The following is an 18645-nucleotide window of genomic DNA, read 5'->3' as shown; positions in this document are numbered from 1 at the left end:
GTGAAGACATCCCATAATGCAGGCACTTCCATTAAGCTCTCTCCAGCTTTTTTTTTCTTTTTCAAATGGGAGTGTTTACTGGCTGAGTCCTGACTGCTCGCCGTGGCGGGGGCTGCTCTTATTCCTGTGTGACGGCTGGCGTTACATTTAGATGAGTTTTGAAGAAGCACACAGCTCAAAGCTTTTTTCTTTCTTATCCTGAAATGTAACAATCCCTATGCCAAAAACTATTGCAAATATCAGGCTCTGTATCGCTCTGCCAGATTGTTTTTCTCGTCTTGGCACGGTCGCGAGGCTTTGAGCCATAGTGTAGCTTTTGGCAGACGAACACTTAAAAACTGTAAGATAATAGTACCGCAAGCAATAACGCTACAACTTCAGTACTAATAATTAAACATAGTCCTGTTTCATTGCACCGCGTACTGTTGCAGCCAGTAATCTGTGATCAGATTAATGTATCATGACACAATCTCTGCAGTATTGCTTCAGTTAGTGGTGTTTTTATTTCATCTCGTAAACACATAAAGTCTGAACTCTTTTGTTCTGGCCATTTATTTGCTCAGCTTCCCAGAGAGATGAAAACAAAAAAAAAAGAAAAAGTAAAAGAGAGCATGTACTGTATTTTAAGGCATTTACAGTTACTCCTGTGTTTTTGCATCCTTATACAGTAGATGGATGGTAATGGATTATAAAGTGTCACGTAAGTGCAAGGTCCTTGCTGTCAAATAAAGGCAAAGAAATGATAAAATGTGTTTGTGCTAACAGCTCAATGAGACTGAAAGCCCCTCAGATGCCAGAAAAAGTGCACAGAGGTTCTAATGATGGAGACTATAGAGACGAGGCTCTGTGGAGAGTTGTCATAATCTTGCTTTTACATGGATTTTATTGGCCAGTGCAGTACATTTCTGAGCTTTCTGCACTGGCACTGCTGCTGTGTCGATATTCCTCCTCAAACAATAGGCAGACAGGTGGTCTTACGCTGAAGTGATGCTTCCTAGATTATGACTAATGTGTAAAATGGAAACGATGCAATGCATTTACAAAGAAATATCTCCAGAAGCATTTTTTTTTCATGTCATGTCATCGTAAGTCAGCCAACAGGCTGACTTACGATTTAAGAGCCAAAGATGCGAAACTCAGCTCGCTTTTGTTTATCTGGAATCGGCGGCAGTAAAATCACGCACGCAGATGTTCATTTTAATCTAGATGTTGTGGCTGCGGGGATGGATAATTCCATAGATTCCCAGTGCATGCTATTTCAAGGATTTGTAATCCATCTCTGATTCATCCCACACTTTGTAAGAACAGCTGGGAATGATGTAATGTTTGTCCAGACCAGCACATGATTTTTAGCTTTTCAGTTCCTTTTTTCATCCTATTTTCTTTCTTTCAGTCTCCTCTCCCTCCTTCTTTGTTGTGTTTCAAAGTTACAATCCCACACAGGCACACAGCAGAGATGAGCTGCTGTCTGGTAAGCTGTCATACCTAATCCTCCCCCTGCACTGTTGTCGAGAGAAAAGAAAAATATCAGTCATCAGGGCGACTGTTGCCAGCGTCACACCGTCAGTGTTATTGTTGTTGTTTTGGACAATGGTGTCACAGATGCACGCTGAAGGATTAATCCCTGTTTGCGCTGAGACAAACACTTGCATACATGTGTGTTTAAGTACTCACATGTACAGTTCCACTCACACTCCAGCACAGGTGTTAATGGAAAAGTTTCATTCAGTGTGATTTTTAGCACATGTTGGAGAGTGATTTATTCAAGACTAGACACTGATTGGGTGCTGTCTGACAACCACTGGTTGCTAGGAAAAATTGGTATTCCCTACCCAGTAGGCGCGTGTTTGCTGGAGGTCACTTTCTGTTGCTACTGAGGTATGTGGTGCAACACCGAAAACCTCCTTGTGATTGCTTTGGTCTCAAGCACACTTGCCAACTTTTTGCTAAGTGGTAGAGAAACTGCAAAAAATGTGATGCAAACTGGAAACAGAGACCATTTGCTTTCAATGTAAAAGCTGTGCCTTTGAGGGATGTTGGTTAAATCATTAAGACACAACTTTAAAGGCGAACAGCTGCATCCCTACTGCTCCGTGGTTATAGCAAGGGTTAGAGTTATCAGTCATATCATATACATTTTATGTGCCGTCTTGTCACTATGTCTTTGTAAATTATTTTGTGTTTGGACATTGGTTGTTGTTTTTGTGATCAAGAAATGTGTTCAAGTTTAGCTAGCGTTAGGCTACCATGACCAAGAGTTCTTACAATAATCTGATGATCAAATTTGTGTTATAAGTACTACACCATAAATGCTTTGGTCTATATATTAGTATATGGTCTATATGGTAGAGTGCCATAACAACAGTTCAGTGTAATCTTTGAGGGAGTCTTGATATACAGTAGCTAACATGCAGCTGTTATGTGTGTTTGATTTTGGTACATTTATCACAAAGGAGAGAAGGTGGCGACTCTAAATTAAAACACACTAGAAAAGCTACAACCACGGCAGCGTGACAAAAGAAAAAAAGAAAACCGTGTTGTACCTGAAGATGTTTCTGCCAATATTTAAATCTGTTTTTCAAGCTAAGAATTCTAAACATCTGCTGCCTCAAGCTTCCCTAATATCAGTTTTTGCGCTAAAAAGTAATTCATTAAGAAAGTGATTTATACATTAATGGATCCTGAATGTGAAAGTAAACAAACCAAGGCTGTGCCAGACCATCTGTGGAGACTCCACTTTCACCCACTTATTAGCTGTTTGCTCGCTAATAACATCATGTGGGGGTTTTTTAGAGTCGTGTTTAACAAGTGGATGCACTGTAAGTGGCCACTTAAACATTTGCAGGTCTAGTTTTTACTTGGATGTAACCAAAATCAAAAATGAGAGATTTTCAGTTCTCATTTTCAAGTCTAATGCATCTCTGAAAGAGTTGTTTATCACATTTTAGAGGAGCCAAATGCTGCGTTCTGTAACCAACAGTGCAACGCTGTATTAAAAACTAAACGGTACTTTGAGAAATAAGCAGAGGTCTCCAAGCTTCCTTTTAGTGTGGAAATGGACATAATATTAATTACAGTCATAACGCGAGCTTGTGGTTGCTTTTTGGAAGAAGGCATGTTCAGATACAGTTTAGGATGATGAAAAAGTGAAAAGGCATTTTGAATATTAAGATCTAAGGGTTTTGAGTTCTTTACAGTAGTGCCGTGCCATATCATATTGTCCATGATGATATAAAAGTGCCATATTTTCGTGTCCTGCTATAGCAGTATCATGTGTTTTCATGTTCCCAACAACAAGACAAGCCCTGAAATGTCTGAGAGCGAGAGCATCATCTCAGCCTCTAATAACAATCTAATAAAAACAATCCTCTCACACATCACAATACTGCAAAATATGCAGGAGAACTGTTCCCACCAAAGGCGAGACAACAAACACGTGGTCGAGTAGAACACGGCTGCGACATAAGGAGGACATGCTAGTCGCCGCCGACGTGCAACCCAAAAGTAAACAAGTGACTCAACCGTGCATCTCTGGAGTAGCGCTGCTTAAGAAAGGAGGAGCCAAACGGTGGGAATTACTGATGCAGTTACACGGTGGCAAAATGAGGGCTTTAAGCAGCTGGATAAAGAGCTCGAGACAACATACAACATCCCTGATTTGCTTACATTTATTAATGTTTCTGCCTGAAAGCTGCAATCCCTGCTAAATATTGTATTTTATTTTTCTACATCATCATAAATGTCAGTACCACAAATTTCCTTTGATGCTGGATCACCCATCCCTGCTTTATAGTATTAGCATGGCCGCAACATTTTTATAGTGTTATGTTTGTAACTTCACGCTGACCTGTGTCGACTGATGAAAGAGTTCTTGCAAGACTTAAATGAATTTGTTTCCCTTTTTAATTTTTCATCCTTATAAAGGTGCTATGTCACAACACATGAATTGTTAGCATACAGATATTTGGAAATTAGACTGTGTTTGCTTGTAGCGGGATTCATGTCATTGATTCAACTCTGGAGAAGTTACTCTCATCCGGCCGGTGTTATCGCTTTTTTGCTTCACCCTAAACCCTCTCCTCTTCCTTGCAGCGAGCAGACTCAGACACAGATCATATCGCACCTTTACGTGCAGGGTGTTGTGCCTTAAAAGAGCGCGTGAAGGTTGTTTGACACGGCGCTTTGGTGAGATCGCTTTCCTAGAAGCCTGTGTTTAAAGGGCGTGTCTGCCTCTTGTGCTGCTTTCAAACAAACATTGCTTGATTTCTTTAAACAACTCTGGTTAAAACACCTTAACAATCACCTCTAACAGGGACAAACGGTAAATTGGACATATGCAGCCTGATGATTTGTGTATGATTTGATTAGTGTATCCATCCTGGAGTGCGGCTAGCAATGCTGTTATGTAATTTTACCTTAAAGTGGGATACTGGAGATCTCTTTCTCTCAATTGGTGTTGTTACTATCTCTGCTCTGCTTTGCAAAAACCCCGTGGCCAAAAACAGAGAGAAGTGCTCCTGGAGTTCCTGCAGCTGCTGTACACTCCCCAAATGCCTGGCTTAAGAGCCCGATGGATGGATGAATGGCTGTAAGAGATCGATAGATGCAGGGATAGATGGAGGCATAAGAGAACGGGCTAAAGATGTCATAGGGTACAATCGAAAGGAGAGCGGAGGGTGGATGTGAAAATTATGCCGGGAGGATAAGAGGATTGCGTGAGACATCATGGAAAAATAAATAAATAAATTTAAAAAAAGGGGGGGGGGGTGTACAGGCGGGGTGCTGGAGGGCAAAGAGGAGAAGATTGGAGGGATTTGGTGTGAACACATGATAAGGAGTAAAGAACTAGAACTGGAGATGGAGATGATTAGATTGTCTCTTCAGCAGATCTCAACATGCCGTGACCACATTTGCAAAAGTTGTTTTATTTATTTATTTATTTATTTATTGACAGTTTTTCCATTTGTGCACCAGGGGAAAAAAAAAGATGAGGCAAATAAGCATCAACACTCATCTGTGCTTTATCACGAGGTCATCGTCGTGGGCTGAGGCCGCTGTGTTTTCCTTTGTGGAAAAACCAAAAGCGATTGATGCAGGAACAGATAAGATGTATTCCATTTAGACTTTAAGTCGCAGAGAGGCTGACTGGATTTGAGGGGAAAAAACCAACAAAAAAAACCCAGCCTGGCACTAAAGAAACATTTCATCACCTTCACTGCATACCATGACTGTACACAAACACCCAGTTTCACCCGAGGGTGACTTATAAGGCCTGGTATGTCTTCAAGGACCTCCAGCCTTCGCTAATATCAGGGGAAACTATGTAACAACACAGCATGAAGGCTAGACCTACACACAGGAAATGAGAGATTCCAGCGCATTATTATGTTCTTCACCCTTACCCCCCAAAAATGAACCGGAGAGGTTAGAAAAACACACCCTCGCCAAGGAAAAATACACCGAGAATTTACATTTCCAGGTAGGAGGATTAGAAAATTTGGGGTGTCAGTGGGGCACTTGATAACCGAGTGAAGGTTGGTTGATGGAGTGGACGTCGGGATCGACACATTTGATTGATGTTCTTGGAAGAAAGCTCAGATCCCCGATGACATTCGCCAAAACAGTTTATCATCGACGTCCGGTCCTTGTTATCCAGTGGTGCATTCAAAGCAGATGCCATTTTGGGTTTTTTTTATTTGTTGTTGTTTTTACCAGCTGACGATGAAAGGCGATAGATTTTTAGGCGTCTCCACGGCAGGCAGAGCTGGCATTGTTATGTGCAGCAGCCCCTGTTGAGTCAGGGTACCGTAACGAATGAGAAAACAGAAGAATACACACACACGCATAAAAAAAAAAGAGATGTTAGAGCAGGTAGAGTACAAGAGAGAGAAAAGGAAGAGTAGTTGAGGAACTGAAGAACATATGGTGTCCTTGCAGGTTTATTTTTAGGCTGCTACTCCTACTGGGTGATGAGGAGGAAGCGGTGCGCTCTGTCTTTTCCACCCCGTTTCTCTTGTTCTCCTGTTCCTCGCTTTCATTCTTGCACTGGCTCTGTCCATTAGGTTCAGTGGGTTTGGCTGGCGTAGCACTTGATGTGTTTCCAAAGCACTGTTATAAAGCTGTTAAAATAGTAATGGCTACAATACAAATCAATCCAACAACAAAAATAAAAAGCAGTTATGATTCAGATATATGGGTGATTGCGTATCCCGAAGCCAGAACCCGAGGAACCCAGTTTATTTGCTTGATTGACTCGCTGATATTTCCTTCTGGCTGTGGCGGCAGAAACATGCTTAATGGGCAGCACTTGCCGGGATTGAAGAGTCATTTTGCCTCGTTGTCCAGACATTAAAATTACAATATATATTTTTCCAAATGGGGAAGTTCTCTGCATGTTGTTTGGACAACGTTTTGGGAAGGTTGGCCTGTCTGCTGTCAGGCTACGGTCTTTCAGTCTGTACGCTCCTATGGTCTTATTTTAGATTTCTTATCGGGTTTTTATTTATTTATTCTTTTTAAGTCTCCTGCAGCATGTTTGGATTTGTCATTCCACTCCAGCAAGTGATGTATTTCTATTTTTCTTCCCTCGTAATTTGGTCTAATTTCCAAAGTGGCGTCTCCTCTGTGTTTTGTGGCTGGCTCAGGTTTGTGATGTCAGGAGCTGGCTCGGGGATTCCTTCGCCTGTTTACTTCAGAGCAGGAAAGGGCGTAAAGTCATTCATTTGATAAATAACTTTGTTAGTTAAAAGTGACAGGTAGTGGCTTTCTTCCCTAAAAGCGAAGTGTGAGTTTGACACTCGAAAAAATATTTAAGTCCGAAATGCTGACTTTATGTCCTTAAAACATACAATAATTTCCAGAATATTTCAGCAAAAATTCCAAAAAACTATTTGAGAATGGAGTGTTTATTGAATCTTTTGTCAAAAAAGAAACAAAATGAAATAGTAATTTGCACATATGAGTTTTAATTTGGTATGTGTGGTAAAGTATTGTGCAGATTATTCAGATTGTTTTAGAGGAGGGTGAAAAATGATGCTGTAGAAGTCTCAGAAAGTCACAAAAACACAAACACTACTGTATCCCATATGATACATTTGGTATTATAGGGTCAAGGTTTTAACTTTTTTTCCATGTAATTTTGTCATATAAGTACAATCTAAAAAATTACAGTCGTCAGATTAAGGAATCTGATCAAATGAAATGTACATAATTGGTTTACATTCATTTTACACCGAGCATCTAGGCCTAAAGCAAGTAAACCAGTTCTGACCAACTAATTGATTGAATATCAAATCACTTGACCAATCATTAACACTTAGTGCTGTAGGCCCCACCCCCCAAGGTTGCTTAACTCTGGTTCCTGATGGATCTTCTGCGGAGGCGGCGCAAGCCTGCACAGATTTCCAGCATGTTCTCAGCTGTTTTATTTCTTCTAAATCTGAAATGAAATGAGGTATGATCTGGAACCTGTTCTTCATTTTCTCTCCCTTGAGCAGCCGCTTTTTTTTTTTTTAAAGGGTCAAATTACTTACCTGGATCTTATTTTACCTCCCGTTCCTGGTTCCAGGCCAAACTCACCGGGTTCCTCCAGAGACGAAACATTGATTAAGCCTTTGGATGCTTTGATTTGTGTCCCACTGACTTCACCGGATAGACTAGAGGCTCGTTGCTGACTAAAACACAGAGCACTGTACGCCGAAGCAAAGGACAGTGGCTTTCACGGTCCATTTCCAGCATGAATCAGAGTCTGTTCTCGTTGGGCTCTGGTGCTCTGCAGTGCATTGTTCAAGTAAACGAGTAAATTAATTGGCAGCATACTCCTGTACTGGAACCAGACGCAGCTCTGAAAGTCCCAGGAAAAAAAAGAAGTGTTGTTTCCTCAGGATCGCTAATAATGTGAAATACTGTGAAAGCCATTAACTCGCAAGTGCAATTTGAATTAGCGTTGAAGCCCTAATGGTGTAAAATGACCGTTTTAGCCTTTCTCAGCAATATTTAGTTAAATGAAAATTCATCAGTTAATTTTTTTCCTTCTGTATTGTTTTGTTTTGTTAATAGCGGCTGTTTCTTTTTAATTACACAATGTCTGATATTTACAGGATAGTCCAGAAAAGTTCTTTCAAGGTTGTCCCACTCACAAAACTGCACTTCATCATCTGCCGGTTTCTATAAAGAATTGTAATCTTTCCTGTGCCCTTCAGTCTCTGTCTTTGTCCTATCTCCCCTGCTCTCCTGCTGCCGCTCTCTATTTCCCAGATGGAGAAAATAAATGGGGAGATTCAGATGTGGGTTCTTTTTTTCTTACCCGAGGAATAGATCTTTATCTTTTTACTGGAAACACGTGTACTCGTGAATCTCGAGGACATCAAACAGGGCTGTTTGGGCAGGTGGTAGGAACTGTATCGATGGCTGGGTTGCTAGGTTTGTGGGAGGACACATGCTGTAAAACAGAAGAACAGAAATGTCCACACACATATACAAACCCAGTGCAGTGGTGCTACATATGAGGCAGTTTGTCTCTTGCATCATGGACGGAATGATTTGACAGTATGGTTTGAAACGGTTGCCTGGGAGCACGATGAATAATATATAACCGAATACATGCATATACACAACACTGTGCGAGGCATATCTGTGAAATGTGATGTAATACATACAGATGAGTATGTTAAAAGAAAAAAGTAAGAGGTTAATGGGGTTTTATGCCCCCGGCTTTGGCTCTCAGGCAACAATAAAGCTGGAAGGAAGTTGGCACTGGGTGAATGTGGCACACAGGAGCTAATAATGCAGCGAAATCTCAAGTTAATTGTCTTGTTTTACAAAAGCGTGTCACTTATATAAGCGGAGTTAAGTGCAGAAAATAACATTTGCAAATTAAAGCATTTGTCTTCATTTTGTCCAGCCCACTTCTGAATTTAAAGTCAGGCCACCGGAGACATCAATATGACTGAAAGGACTGGGATCCTGTATCTGTTTTAGTCTGACAGATGAATGTACAGCAAGTAATTAAAGAATGCCATGAAAGCTGCACTGCACTGTTACAACCATGGGCTGTGATACAGGCGTTAGATTATGTAGCCACCTCGTCTCTGGATCCTCTTTTTACTAGTTCTTGAATTTGCCAGGTGCAGTATCTTTAGCACACCGAATATTATGTATCTGTTTGAAGAGAAAAAAAAAAGCATTCACCAAATAGTTTTTCCACTTTTTCCCAAAGAAAATGAAATAGAAAGACAAAGACAGCAGAGAGATCACCATGTGTTCCTGCCCACTATGGCTGCCACTAGAAATAGACAGCTGCCTACTGACAGCAGGATAAACTTCTACGTGGGTGGCTGTGCTCTCTTCTGCCCCCACACATGAATACGCTCACGCACACACTTAACACTCTCAGAGGCAAACAAATCGCACACCTCGGGAGGCTCGCCCTCCCACAAGTCAGTCAGATGCTGTCATAACCTCATACCCATAATCCTCGGTAAACAAAAAGTGTAAACAAACCTGGCCGGGGTTCGTTTTGTTCTGAAGACACTCTTGAAACAGTACCTCTTGCGTCTGCTCTGATGTGCTGTGCACATTTTCTTTGTATTTTAAGGATGGGAGTAGCCGTGTCGCCATCAGGGTTTCTCAGGGGAGGTTTTTTTGTAATGTGTGGGAATGTTTTAGGATGGCTCGTGCATCAGTGCATCTCAGGCTTTGTTACCAAACTTTTGAAGAAGGTAAAATGCTGCAGCAGGTGAACTGAAAGTGCTGAAGTGTTAGGCCTGACTGGGTTGGAAGGGAGGTGCCAAGCTGAAGTGTAAGGCATTAAATAAATGATGGGGATTTCAGTGTTTGCCACAGAGTTAGTCCTTGTTTGTGGTAATAGTCAGCTGGGTGTACCTTTGCTTTCACAATTGAATTAATCATTTATTATAAACTACATGACAACTTCCTCTCCAGCCAGTTCCTGGTCCTGTGGACGGGCTCCACCGTCTTGACGTGCAACTGTTGATTTAAGACCTTGTTCTGGTCTGCAGCCTCGGTGAGCTCAGCGCTGTGGCACCGGCTCTCCATCCGCCTCAGGTTCTGGATGGAGTGGCCCTCAGCTCGCAGCAGACCTCCAGAGCAGAGCAAGGACTAGTTCTCCAGCTGCAGTCCAAGATGGTGGTGCTGGAGTCTGTCCAGCTGCTGGACGACAGATACAAAACAGCTAGATGACACTGAGGACCACCACAACAGCTACTTGGAAAAAAAAGTTAGAAAATGCACTCGGGCATGTGTAAAAGTGTGTAAAATAAGACAAAGAAGAGCGTCAGGTGAATATGCAGAGGGATGGCAAAAGCGACTATTGTGCCTTCTTCTTCTTTAATCAGGAATTGTGATTACCTGCAAGGCTACAAGAAGGGCATGTTTAAAACACTGTAGGCATGCTGATGCAGTCAGTATTTTTCTAGTGTTTTTTAGCTTTATTTCAAATTGCAAAGCGAGGTCTGAAACTTGTTTGCACCATTTTCATGGCTGTTTGCCGCCTGCAGTGTCTATAGGAACAGACCGCCAAAGGATGTGCAAACACACACATGCATACACCATCGCTGCACTTACCATGGCAAATGCATTATTAATGATTAATGATCACAATGAAAATACACACGCATCCCCGTCTCACTCACAGGTGCTGCACAGAGATAAACATGACACGAATAAAAGATGTTTTTCTTTGGCAGCGTTTTTGTTTTTTTCTTCCTCCTTTCAGCTGGTTTATTTATCTTGAGTCCACTGGAACGGCCAATTTTTTGGATCCCTGGCAATGTTCCCAACACCGAATTTCAGTCTGTAGCAGTCTGTAAATAAATAATTACTCTAGTGTACATATGTTGCTCACGTCAGCTGGGCTTTGTTCTCTGACACGCTTGTGAGAATTAAGGGTAATAGATTCAAAAGCACAAGTGTTGCTCAGCCAGGGTGTCTACAACCTAGAGAGAGAGGACAGACAAAGAGAAAGGCTAGACTATAGGAGTGTTTGAATAACTCAACAACACTAACACGGAGGTTAATCAGTTTCCACTGCTCTTTGCAGTGTTTTTTAAATATGAAAGCAGCTCATCTCATCATTACGAACAGTATTCAGATTGTGTTGTGGCTACTTTGGCTACTAAACAGTCTCTTTCTGTTATATAATTGAGTACTGGAAGAGTGGTGTTACATTTTATTTGTAAATTGTACCCACAAGAAACCAGCATGGGGCAAAAGTTTCAGTCTGACGCTTTGAAATCTTGTTTTCAAGTGTTTGTATTTGCAATACTTGTGAGCTGATTTGGTGAAATGCACAGAGTGGCGCACAGCGTGTTTCTGTATTGTCCTGCGAGGGTGTGTTGGAAGTATTGAGGGTGTGAATGTGAAGTGAGCAGAATGCAGCTATTGTATTTTGGCTGCATTCTTCACAATGGTCACTCTGTCAAATCAGGCGCACAGCTTTGGCTTGACAGCCAGCAGAGGTCTGCGTGCCCCAGGCCCTCTGAGCCAGGCACTGAATCACTGGGCTGAGATCCTCTGGCAGCTTGTCAGCACAGCATAGTACTCCTGGACAGCCAGTGCTCTCATTGACTCACACTCGGTTTTACTTTCTCTGCTGCCTCTGTGGACTCGCATATCTCCAGCTTGGTTCCCTGTCAGGGCTTCTCTTGTTTCCAGTGACGTACTGAGTTGGACAAACAGCATCCTGTGTCGGTATCGTGAACTTCACCCCAGCTGGAGGACAACAGCTGATTTCTGTTTTTTTTTCCTCCTTTCAGACAGTAAACTGTACCTGTTCTAGTCAAGCACTTTTTAAAAGGCTAAGGTTTTTTAATAAACCTTATTAGGTTAGCTTCTTTAAGGTTCTGCATGACTAGTATTTTGACACAAATGCAATTTTGTTAGTACAGCTACTTGACAATGCGATTGTATCCTCTCTCTACCTTACATGTTCATGAAGGCTGATGACACAGTACACCCTGCATCAGTACCTCATTGGGTCTCCATTGCAGTTGTTGAAAGTATATGTAGCTCTGTTTGAGTCTTTATGGATGGAAGAAATGATTAAATGGTTAAAGTCTTGTCTGATAATGTCACCTTACACATGAAACATGTAGTAACCACTACATCACATAGCTACTGATTTATTGTAAGAAATTGATAAATAAATAGTTCTCACAATTCTTAGTTAAAGTATAAAGTCATAAACTTATGGGTTAAAATTTAATGGAGAAACATTAAAAACCCTTACCTAACAATGATGGATAAACAATTGAAATAGTCAACTAAAGGTCACGTAACAGCTAGTTGATGGAAATGCATAAATCGTTAAAACACCTAAAGGTGATGCTTAAACTGTTGAATACTAATATATAGTTAAAATTAGCAAATAATTAGCTAAGAATTAATGACTAATGAGCTGAATAAACACATAAACAACAGAAGTAATGAACTGCAGCAGCACTGAATAAACAGTTGACACGTTTTGCTAAAATAATGCACAGACAGTTAAAATAATAATAAGCTAAAGTCATGCACAAATAGCTGAACTATTAAAGTAGCTAATAATTAACTAACAGTACAGTAGTGCTTAAGGAACTGAAGTAGTTAGCTAAAAGTCATAGCTAAACACTGATGAATAGTTTGACTGTAATGTAAAAACAGTTAAAGTCAGTAGAAAAAAGCAAAGGAACCAGAAGGGATTACGCAGCCAAGAGATGGCAGCTAGGATGAGCTAACGTACGCTTAGCTTCTTTTGTTTAAAACAGTGTTTTTCTTACTTCATAATTGCGCAGGTTCAGTGCCACACTTCCTTGGTTAACTTCTTAGACCTGGACCTACGATTTAGGCTTAGACAAGGCTTCAAAAAAAACAACTGGTGAGGGCTGCTTTAGGTCCTGCTGAGACTTCTGTATGAAACCAAGGAACCAGTGTCCTCGCTCTTGTTTCTTGTGCTCTGTCAATCCACCAGAGACGCTCCTGAGGTGGCAATTAACATCCTTTTGCATTTACTTTACTGTGCAGTGCTGCTTCTTCGAACACCACTCTTGAAATCATAGTGTCAGCCATTCAGGGCGCTGTGGGAGCTGAACAATAGGAAACATTTGTGATCCCCTGAGACAAAGAGAGTGCTTATGCTTGCTTACACTCGGACGGCACAATAACAGCTGTGTTTTCTAAAGAAAGGGTGGGGGAGTTAGAATTTTGTTCATCTCTGCTGGGTGCCCTCTTCACTGTAATAAAACAAGTGAGAGTTGTAATTGCTTTGTTTGACACCTTTCACTAGCTTGATGTTGATGTGTAGTTAGGAGTCACAGGGGATGCTGTGTTTTTGAAAACTTGGTCCTTTGGTGGCGTTTGGGATTTGTACAGTAAAAAAGAAGCACAAGAATTTGATAACGTGAGAGCTGGGAGGGATAAAGAACAAGGTACACTTACAAGTGGGCTGACTGCTGGTCACCCAGGCTTGTAGCTTACATCAGATGTCATGTATTGAGTGAACCACGGGCACTTAGTTAAGCAGTAAGCAGGCAGGAAGGGTTATGGGCCCCTGGAGGCTTTTGCTGACAACCTGAGCTATTACTGCAATTGAACAGTGGTGACCATAGTGTGTGTTCATCTCCAACCCTACGCAGTCTCTCTGCACTCCTCGCGGTAAGTTCAGGGAGAGCAGGTAGAGGTTTCTGCGTTTTAATCAAAGCCCCTGCTTACTGCACATCCTGTGGGCAAAGATTGTAAATCTCCACTTTCATTCCAATTTCAATTTTTTTAATTTCATTTTTCTTTTCTTTCTCCTCGACCCTCATTAGCAGCAACCTTGACCCTATCCTGAGCAGTGTGGGCAACACTGCAGCTGCCGCTTGATCGTTGCCCACTTAACAGGACAAAAAACCAAAAAATCTGCTGAATCATTTAACACAAGCAGATTTTTATTACTTAAAACTCATTCATGTGCTAAATAAATACTTGTCTTTTTTTGTGCTGAAATCTTGCTCAAATACGCAAACGGCACACATCATAACGATGACTCACCGCACAATGAAAATACAGGACTCAAATCCCCCCAATCCAAAAACTGTGACCCTCTGTGGATTATCGCACAAACCCTGCACAGATTTGTAATGCATTTCATCTCCTGGCATTGTTTTCTTCAACTGCATCCTCTATTTTCTGCGTTATTATTTTGTGTTTGGGGTTGCGATTGGGCCACTGACAGTAGAGCGATGTTATAAATGCCAAGGTCAGAGGTTGGAGTCGTGTAATTCATCATTTTCGTCTTCTGTGATTGAACGAATACTGGAGCACTCTTACACGATAGTACACTGTCCCGAACCTTATCGTTTTCCTCGCCTCAGGTTTTTTCTATTTCTTTTTATCATCCTTCTCCCCCCAGTTTCCCTCATGTAGCTATCACTCCAAACGCCCTTTCTCCTTGGTTTACTTCACCTTTTTTATCTCTCTATGCATCCACTATATCAAATCTTTGTCTCCCCCCCCTCTGTTTCCCCATTCTATAACTTTTTCTCTCACCTTCATCTCGCTTGGTTTCCCTCCTTGTGCACTGAAGCTCTTTGTTTCTTTCATCTGGCTCCATCCTCTTCATCTACCCACGTCTGTCTAGGCGTCACCATTTTCTCTCTGGGCTCTCTGTAACTTCCAGCTGATAATTAGCCAGGCGGTACAAACTGCCTTAGCTTTGTTTGTGGCCCCAGGGTCGACAGGACATCCCCATCTAACACAACGTGACTTACATAAGCAGCCGAGTCAAAGCGACGACACTGACCTCAGAGGGACCCGGGAGGCAGGAAGGCTGACTCAAGATTGAGCGATGGAACGAGATGGAGACGGAAAACGACAGAGACAGTTCCTCACTTAAGTCGTGCACCTGATGACCTGAGCATCTGTAGTGTCAGAACTCGTTGTGCAATAGCTCTCATATACTGTATTTCTCAATAAAACAGTATATGAGAGCTATATATTACTGGGACAACTTACTAAAGTCAATATTTTTTACTTTGTGACTGCCTAGTCTGTGAAAAGTGCCACATAAGTAAACCTTTACTTGTTTACTAATAACCTTCTGGGTACTAAGGATCAGGTACGATGAGGTGACAGACAGAGGTCTGGTGTAAATGTAGTCGCATTAATATTACATATACAGTCAATAATTCCACTTTACTTTAATTTTTTTATTTTATTTTTATCAGCGAGGTGTTACTACGAAATTGTGTTCTATTGTATTTTTATCTGTATTTACTGTACAGCACTTTGGTCAGCCTTGGTTGTTTTTAAATGTGCTCTATAAATAAATCTTGACTTGACTGACTTGACTTTACTCACATATGATGTCAAAACGTGCTACACACATTTTTTTTAACACTCTGAGCTTCAAGTCTTTTTTGGTAAGAAAAGAAATATGAGGTCAGTGAGTCAGTGAGTGCTGATGCGGTCAGTGAGTTATTAATGTGATTTATGAAGTCAGAAATGATGCCAGTTAGTGTGGGTAAATCGAGCAAGCACGTGTACAGCTACACTAAGATCAAAATCTCTTCACAGACCACCATCACATTTGTGTGCTGTAACTCTACCGGCTATTTTCATAGAATTAATTTGATTTTTTCATTTTTTTTAGACTTAATTGTTCACTCTTACCCTTCTGCTTCCGCTGCTATCCCAGGAAACAACTCGGGCGGGGGGTGGAAGATCTTCAGCTGCAGAGCTGGCTCGCCCGATTTCCTCCTCAAATAATTCCTGAATCACTGAGCTGTATCTCTCTCCTCTTTATCTCCTTTCTTTCTCTCTGCCTCTCTTTATTTGCTATAAACCACATCTCCAGACACTTGTTCAATATTACAAGCTTGCATAAATTTTGCCTCAATTTCTACACTTCTCTAACTTTTACAAGCCATCTATTTTCATTGGACGACTTGGACTGAAACCCGAAGCTGTTTCAGCGAAAACCTGGGTATTAACGCAAGAGCTTTCCATCACACCTATAAAGACCTGCTGACATTTATACAGTCAAATATCATTCATGAGGTCCCAATTAACCCGTTTCTCTGTTGTAGCCTTGTCCGTAAATTCCTAAGTATCGCACTGTACCTGCGATGAAGAGATCTAAATCTCAGTCTCTGTATCTGCTGATGCGTTATTCATGTGACAGATTTGCAGCAGATAAGTGCCTCACTTTCGTAGGAATACCAATGAATAAGTGATGCTTATCCCCACTGAGTCTTGTCGCGATAAGGGGGGAGAAGAAAAAAAAAGCAAAGGTAAAACTGAAGAGAGATGGCAGCTTGGAGAGTGCAAAAGAAACCCCCCTCAAAACACATTAAATCCTTTTTGTTTTTTTCTTCCAGCCATTTTCTTCCACTAATCCAGGTTAGCATCGCAGGACGAAAGGCAGGGCACACCCTGGCCAGTCTGTCGCAGGGTTAACACAGACAGACAAGCTCAATTTAGAGTCACGAGTTGGCCTAACCCCATCTTTGTCTTTGGACTGTGGGAAGAAGCCAGAGTATCCAGAGCGAACCCTTTTTGCTGCGAGGTGATGGTGCTCACCCCATATTTTTTTGTTTTTGACCAGTTTGACTCTAAACTCCAGCCGACCTTTGTCTAACTGCTATTACATTTTCATGCATAACGGTAAACCATAACTTTTTGTGTCTGACAGCTAGGAAAAAAAGCTTTCCTTTGAAGTTCAGCAATAACATATTGCAGCGTAAGACGTCTCATTGGAATCAGGTTAATAGTTTCCCACAGACAGCCCGTGTATAGCCACAAATAATAGAAGACGTAGCAGTCTAACCCTAATTGTATGATGATGAGCTTCTTTATGGGTCAGATTCAAAACGCTGGCAGAACATCAGAGAGGAGGATGAGGAGGACTGGTTTTTGTTGTTGTTTTGGTTGCCAGTGACGTAAGTTGAGGAATAGGAGGCTTTCAATCCCAAATATCTCAGCTTTAATACAGCTAGGGTTGGGCTGGGGTTTGGCTGTTAGCCACAGAGAGTTTCTGAGTCGAGAGGTCAAGAACCCAGTGTAGTCTTCAGCTTACCGCAGCTAGAGACTAATTACAGTTCGCAGGGTTGCCTGTGCTCTTTGAAGTGCACTTGTATTTATTACACATGTATGTGTACGAGCCTGTGTTTCTGTCTGAAGATGGACTGGTTAGGAGCGCAGATGGTGGATTATCTGTGCTCATGCATAGACCCTTATATATGTATGGATGCATATTGTAAGACACAGTCAGCTTTTCCCCTGTAGGGCTGCTGCTTATTTAAACACGGCTGTACAAACTTTCAAAACTTGGCCTTATTTTGAGGGAACCTCTCTGGCACTAGAACAGGTGGACCATGACAAGCCACAATAACCCGGGGCTGACAAAGTTTTCTCTTTTCTTTTTCTTTCTGAATTCGCTTGTTTTCGTTTACGTCCAACAGCACTGACAGAGCTGCTCTCTCCTTCACTCTCTCTTCGTGTTTCTAGGTAACGATTTGTTCCTGGTAGCCGTCCATGAGCTTGGTCACGCACTGGGCCTCGAACACTCCAACGACCCCACAGCTATCATGGCTCCTTTCTATCAGTACATGGACACGGATGACTTCAAACTACCAATGGATGACCTGCTAGGCATCCAGAAAATTTATGGTAAGCCTTCTTTTTTTCTTTTTTTATTTAAATACAGCAATTTGTTAAGCAAACGCAGGACACAGCCAAGTATTAGAGTTTATCAGTGTGGTCTGAGGAGTTAGTCTTCAGGCTTTAGCTGTCATACAAGCAAGCCAATAACATACTAAGCATTCATAGTCATCTTCCTGTGACATATCAAGTCAGTAGACCATGTAAGAGCTAAACTATAAGTACACTGCCCAACACACCTAACCATATGAAGCTGGCATAGCTAAAGTAAGTCATCTTCCTTCACCTGGAGCTCTTGTTTTCTGCGTTATTGTAACAAACTTTCACAGTTACAGAAATAAGATTAAGACCAAGATTCAAATTAAGGCTCAAATACTTAAATTGAATTCAATTAAGACCTACATTTCCGATCATACTTCATCATCAGAGCGCCTACAGCACGCATCCCTCATCGACACACATTTGGAGTTGACAGACGCTGATTGCACAGTGCTTTGTCTTCTCATAAAGCTGATATAGCTCTGGGGCGGCAGTGTGAAATTCAATTTGACGGCAAAGGATTTATGGAAGCACCCACAGAGTTTGCTTCTTCGGTTTTTTCACTCGTAGTTGAATTAGTAGATTGCAGTGACAAAAATCAGTTATCAGTCTGGATACTTGTAATGATAATTCAGACGAGGCTGGCTTGTGGAGGCGGAAGCCTTAATGTTTAAATGTGTTATCGGGAGTGCCGATGCTGTCGTCTCAACCTCAGCTTGACATCTAAGTTCGGAAACGACTCGTTGGCGAATGACAGCATCGTTCCTTACAGCTGTCGACACTGTACACCAGTCACACTCTGCTGAATGGCTGCATGCGCGCGCACACATTGAACCTGCCATCTGCTTACATGGTCAGGGCACGTCCCTCTGGGAGTGACAGACCTGGGCAAGCGATCAAATCTCTCTTCATCCCTCTCGTGTTTTATTCCTCTGCATTGCCCCTCCCTCCCTCTCCTCTGTGTCGTAC

General features: G+C 41.7%; 1 protein-coding gene across 2 annotated transcripts in view; it reads left to right on the top strand.

Moving 5' to 3' along the window:
* LOC102291472 (matrix metalloproteinase-16) overlaps positions 1 to 18645 on the top strand; it is a 73426-nt gene that overhangs the window by 30813 nt on the left and 23968 nt on the right. For both annotated transcript variants that reach the window (XM_005936552.3, XM_005936553.3), the window contains one exon: positions 17485 to 17646. In XM_005936552.3, coding sequence (XP_005936614.1) covers positions 17485 to 17646 — 162 coding nt within the window. The remainder of the gene's footprint in view (positions 1 to 17484; positions 17647 to 18645) is intronic.

Source organism: Haplochromis burtoni, unplaced genomic scaffold (assembly GCF_018398535.1).
Source record: "Haplochromis burtoni strain Fernald_Lab_line unplaced genomic scaffold, NCSU_Asbu1 Contig_220, whole genome shotgun sequence".
Classification (NCBI taxonomy): domain Eukaryota; kingdom Metazoa; phylum Chordata; class Actinopteri; order Cichliformes; family Cichlidae; genus Haplochromis; species Haplochromis burtoni.
The sequence above is the reverse complement of the archived record's forward strand: the minus strand, read 5'-3'. Positions and strand labels throughout refer to the sequence as shown.